Source organism: Abrus precatorius, unplaced genomic scaffold (genome assembly GCF_003935025.1).
Source record: "Abrus precatorius isolate BTA unplaced genomic scaffold, Abrus_2018 Scaffold9, whole genome shotgun sequence".
In the NCBI taxonomy this organism is placed as follows: Eukaryota; Viridiplantae; Streptophyta; class Magnoliopsida; order Fabales; family Fabaceae; genus Abrus; species Abrus precatorius.
In genome coordinates, this window is record NW_020874439.1 from 16643409 (window position 1) to 16648865 (window position 5457).

Here is a 5457-nt window from a genome sequence, read left to right on the forward strand (position 1 = left end):
ATAACGAAAATAATTTATTTTTGGAACAAGTGCTTCTTTTAAATGTAATATATATATATATATATATATATATATATATATATATATATATATATAACTAGTGCTTCTTTTAATTCATTTGTGCCACTGGAACAAGTTATTTAGTTGCCAAAAGTTTTTATTATTATTATTTTGTAGTGACACTCTTGGGTATTAATTTTGGGAGCATAAAATTTTAATGTTAGAAGTTAATATTTAAAAATATAGAATACAAATTTTGAAAACTTATTTTAAAAAAGAATTGATAATTTTTTAAGGTCTTTTATTATCATATAGGATACTTTAGATAAAAATTATATTTTTTTAATAATAATGAGAAAAGAAAAAAAATTCAAAATGTAATCTTAATAATGAAAATGAATCCAAAATGCATTTATGCTTTGAGCCAATTGGGCCTACGAATTGCATAAGCTAACTCTCTTTACATTCCTTTGTTTTCGGATTGAAGTATTCGGCCAACGTCACTTGGGCCTTTTCAATAAATAATGTATAAATGATCATAATAAGAGGAGAAAATGAATAAAACATTATTATTATTACTAAAAATATTATTTAAATTTAAATTATAATTTAAATACTTTTAGAGTATGTTTGATTTCTCTTTTAAAAAGAGTTTTCTATTTCTATTTTTAAATATATTATAAATTTATACTATTATATATAAATTGTAATATATTATAAACAAAAGTCTTTCTGTCCATTTTTTTAAAATTTTGCATGTTATTGAAAAAAATTACCCTTTATCCTTTTGTTTAATCTTGAATTCACACAACAACTATCCATAACGATTTGTATAATTATCCATCCTTTTAAGTTGTTAAGATGTCTCACATTAGTTAGGAATAGAGTCACAATATTCCTTGTAAGGGGTTAGGATAATCCTTCTCCTATGAGTTAGCTTTTGAGAGTGAGTTAGACATAAATTTCTCTTAACATGTTATTAGAGTTTGAATCTCCAGGTAGTGCTATGTGTACGTGAATGTAGGCGCGCACGATGAATCTCAAGTATACAGTGATGGCTGTTGATCCCTATTAGAGGACCTCCAAGAGAAGGCAAGGAAGAGGACTTCGTTCGAGTGGAAGATTGTTGGTATAAACAAAGTTTTATATTGACTAGAATTAGAAAATAGAGTCAAGTGTGTTAAGATGTCTCACATTAGTTAAGAATAAATACTTTATAAGAGTTTAAGGGAGTTATATTATCTTGAGTCGTGTGTAATATAATTAATTTTGTAAATATTTTTTTCTTTTAACTTTTCAATAAAAAATTAAAATAAATATTTGAATCTCACGCAGTGGATATGTGTGTACTAAAGGATTTTTTGTGTGTGATAACTTGTTGAATTAATTGGAATTGGTGTTTGCCTCTGTTTTATTGTCTTTACTGTTTACTCAACTATTTCTTTTAATGCATGTTAACATAATTGAAAGAAAAAATAATAATGAGAAAACATGAGTGGATCTTAAATTCTTATTAAAATCTATTATCATATGGACTCGAATTTTCTGCAGTTATCCGGCAGAATTTATGCAGTCATTCTTACATTTATCATCCAATAACTTAATTCTTTTTAATCTTATATTCTATTATTATTAAAAAAATTAAAAATAAATTAAAAGATAACTATTTATTTTCTTTTTTCTCTTTATAAATATTCTTTATACTCACCCTATTCTCCTCATTTACACACAAAACCGTTGACATTGTATATCGCGTAATCATGAACTGCAAGTTATCATTCATTACAATAATTTATAGATAGCTTTACTTTTAAGGACCATAGTTAAATAAAATGTCATTTTGAGAGAATAAATTATCTTTTTGTTTACTCAGCATTCATTTGGTATATCATTTTTTATGTGAAATTTCAGTTTAGTTTTAACGTTTAGTCCTCTTCATTGCTAAAAAAGATACATATTTTTTTATGATATTTTATTTTATAAACGATTAAACTCAACAATAATATTATCAAAGAGTAAAGTTTGTTACAATTGTATTACACTTGATTAACAATCATAATAAAAAGATAAAAAATGTAAAAAGAAGAAGAAGAAGTAAACCCATTGAGCACTAGTTTATACACACAATACTTTAAATGATCAAATCTACAGTAAAAAGAGTGATTCTTTTTAGCGATAGAATTATAACATTGCGTAGCACATATAGGTAATATGCGTGTGTCAAGAAATGCGTCACGTTTTAATAATGATCATTTTCTGAAAGATAAAATTGTGGACAAGTTAATATTTTTTTCAAAAAATTATACACATCCAGTCTTTTAATTATTAAAAAAATAAAGTGTCACTTTCAAAATATAAATTATTATTGAAAAGTATAATATTTATGTTCACGTTATGATTTTCAATATATTTTTTATAAAAAAATTGCTAATCTACAATTCATCTAATTTTCTTCTCAATTTCTATATATAATAATTGAATAAAACACATAGCCGACTACTTTCAACAAGACCCACTGTGTATTTAGTCTTTGCTATGAGTCTTTGGAATTCCATTTCTAGAAGTCAGAGGAGAAATTCAAAGTTTGATTAGTAATTTCATTTTCAAGATTGTAAGGTGGATTTCAAGTTTGCAACGCCACCATTTTTTTAGGATCCGATTCCAAGTGTCTTAAAATTCAAAGTGCCAAATGTTATCAATTTTTATTTTCCCCCTTAGTAATTCGATTCTCAATCTATCTTACAATACAAAAATTAACCAAAGCAGAATTTAAAAGTGATCCATCAATAAATTAATTTTAAACATGAAACGTCTTTGATTTTCCACGCACCAACATGTTTAATCTTTCTTATTGAAACACATATTTTTTAAAATCACGTTGGGAAATTTATAAAGATGAATTCAACTGCAACGTTGAAAAATAAATGTAAATATATAATCATTTAATTGTGAATCTAATCACGCACGCAATTCAAATTACTTCTCAAACGCAATTCTACTGAGCAGAAGCAATTCCAGTTCCAAAATTTGAGAAATTTGGAAAACAACAAAACACAAACCTATCAACACCATGCCCAACTCAATATTGATTATTACATTAATATGAATCCAACCCATAAAAATGAACATATTTCCCTCTATTCTCTAACATAGTAATTATATAATAATGATAATAAAGGCTCGATCAATTTACACCATCTCTGCAAAGGAAAGTGAAATTTGATGGGAGCAAGATTACAGGGGAGAAGGGGCAGGTGCTGACACAATGTCCTCTGACACATCAGAAACAGGGCCAGGGGCAGCTCCAGAGCTCACAAGCTCAACCATGGCACGTCGAGGGTTGCTCTTTTGCTTCTCACAAAGTTTTGGCAAATACACCCCTGCATCACATCAAACCAAGCTTAGTTAATTGAAATATATTAATAGTATAATACTTTTTTATATTATTATTTAATTACAAATTGTTGTACAATTAAAAGTTATTAATTTTTATAATAATCACTTTAAAAGTCATGTGTAGAATAATTTTTAGACTCCTCCATTCCCCAACTTAAAAAAAAATCATATTTCTTTGTTTTGGTAAATGATAAGAACAATATATACCTATACCTTGATTAGATTTGAAGTCAAAATGTTCTAGGCTTCTAGGGTATATATGGTATCCTGATGCTTTCATAGTGAATGGTGAAAGCAGGAGACAAGAACAGAACATGAATAGGAATTGCCCAATGTTTAAGGAAAGGAACCAGAGTACTTTTTATTTTTAAATGGCCTTGTTGTATTAATTTGGAAAATACAAATAACAAGGCATGCTTTAGTACGCAGAAATCTCAACCACCATTTACTTTGTTAGTTAAACTTGCATCATCGGAGAAGCTATTCAGCGGAGACATCACTATTCACTATTCATTTTCTTTCACTTTCTGCAGAATAAATGGATGGTACCTAATGACCCATATTAAGTAATTTTTTTAATAGGTCAATTCGGCTAACAAAGGTCAAAAACAAAAGACTACCCAACATGTTAATTATGATCACGCATGTAAATTTTTGAAATTGGAACTATTATGAAATCGCTTCTCATGATTTGTACGACAACTTGATTATTTTACATGACTGTCTTTTACACCTTCCTTAACACCCACTCTAAATGAGTCTCGTTTTCTCTTTGTCCTCTCTTTATTTTAGGTGATATGACATTTTACTATAAAGATTGTAGAAAAAAAGTAACATGAAACTAACGTTTTTCTTTTTGACCATTGTACTGAAAATTAAATTAACTTATGTGGAATTGGGCAAAATCATGTGATGGCATTAAGAATAGAATTTAGCAATGAACAATTCTTACCCTCTCCAGCAGCCAAATTGAAGAAAAGGTCAACAATGTTGGTACACTTTTGGTAGCAAGCAGAGGAGCAAAGCTTGGCAGTGAATTGTGGCTCAAAGAAGGCATCAGAAGAGATTCCAACAGAGTTCCTATCAACTCCACATGCCTCAACACATTGATCAGTCTCAATGTACTCTGCCATCCTCTCCACCACCACTTCCGATGTCCGGCATTGGTACTCGACGCCGCCGTCCGCCGCCTTCTCCGTCTCCAACAAACATCTCTTCCCTGATGATGCTACTGAGAAAGCACACACTTCCTTTGGCAAGTCCTCACAGACCATCTCAGCTGCCAATTCATTAATTTTATACATGTCATGAGAATACTGAATGTGTTAAGAAACAACACATTGAACATAAAAACAATTTTGGGAGACAAATTTTAATTGTCTCTTTTATTTTTTTTAGTGTATTTTTAATTTTTAGAATACGTGTATATTGAAAAGATTAAAAGAAATGACCCAAATAAAAAACAGGATTATGTATAATGTAAATTTTTAGTTATTCAAATAACAGAATTAGACATTGAAAATGGCATTGATATACTTACCAAAAGATGCATGGATGAAAAGGGAAGAAAATAGAAGAACCAAAGGCAATTTGGTAGAGAAAGACATGGTTCTAAATGATGGGTGTAGTCGGGCAAATAGAGATATTGTTTCTTAGTGAAAGAGGGAACAAAGAGGGTTGTGTATATAACGAGAAGGAATGAAGAAATGGGCACAACGATTTATAAAAGGCACCGAAGGGGTATATATATATATAGGAAGAAAGAAAAATGCGCGTCCCTAATGGACTTGTTCACGCGTTTGGAAGGTTCACAAGTTAGCCAAGTCTTATACCATTCTCAATCATATTCTTTCTATTAATTAAATAAATAAACCAAGAAAAAAATTTCCTTTTTAAATATTGGTTCATTTTCTTTCGCTTGAATGTTGAGTTGTTTGCTACCTTTTCGTGGTTGATACGGGTGCGTGATTGTTGACGACTACCTAAGACGTGTTTGGATGTCAGAACTCAGAACTCTCTAAACTTTGAAGTTTCCAACAAATTAAGGCATATAAGTCAAAC

At 29.3% G+C, this 5457-nt stretch overlaps 1 protein-coding gene across 2 annotated transcripts; it reads right to left on the reverse strand.

Annotated features, from left to right (window-relative positions):
- Positions 1 to 2825: 2825 nt before the first annotated feature.
- Positions 2826 to 5118, reverse strand: LOC113850219. 2 transcript variants are annotated; one of them, XM_027480658.1, is made up of 3 exons: positions 4937 to 5118; positions 4349 to 4675; positions 2826 to 3380 (listed from the first exon to the last, which is right to left on the reverse strand). In XM_027480658.1, exons 1-3 carry the CDS (start codon positions 5001 to 5003, stop codon positions 3235 to 3237), a joined length of 540 nt encoding a protein of 179 aa, XP_027336459.1. In that variant the 5' UTR covers positions 5004 to 5118; the 3' UTR covers positions 2826 to 3234. The 2 variants fall into 2 exon arrangements, with proteins under 2 accessions (XP_027336459.1, XP_027336458.1); XM_027480657.1 differs by having other exon boundaries at positions 3064 to 3380; positions 4349 to 4670; positions 4911 to 5099.
- Between the last annotated feature and the right edge of the window lie 339 nt (positions 5119 to 5457).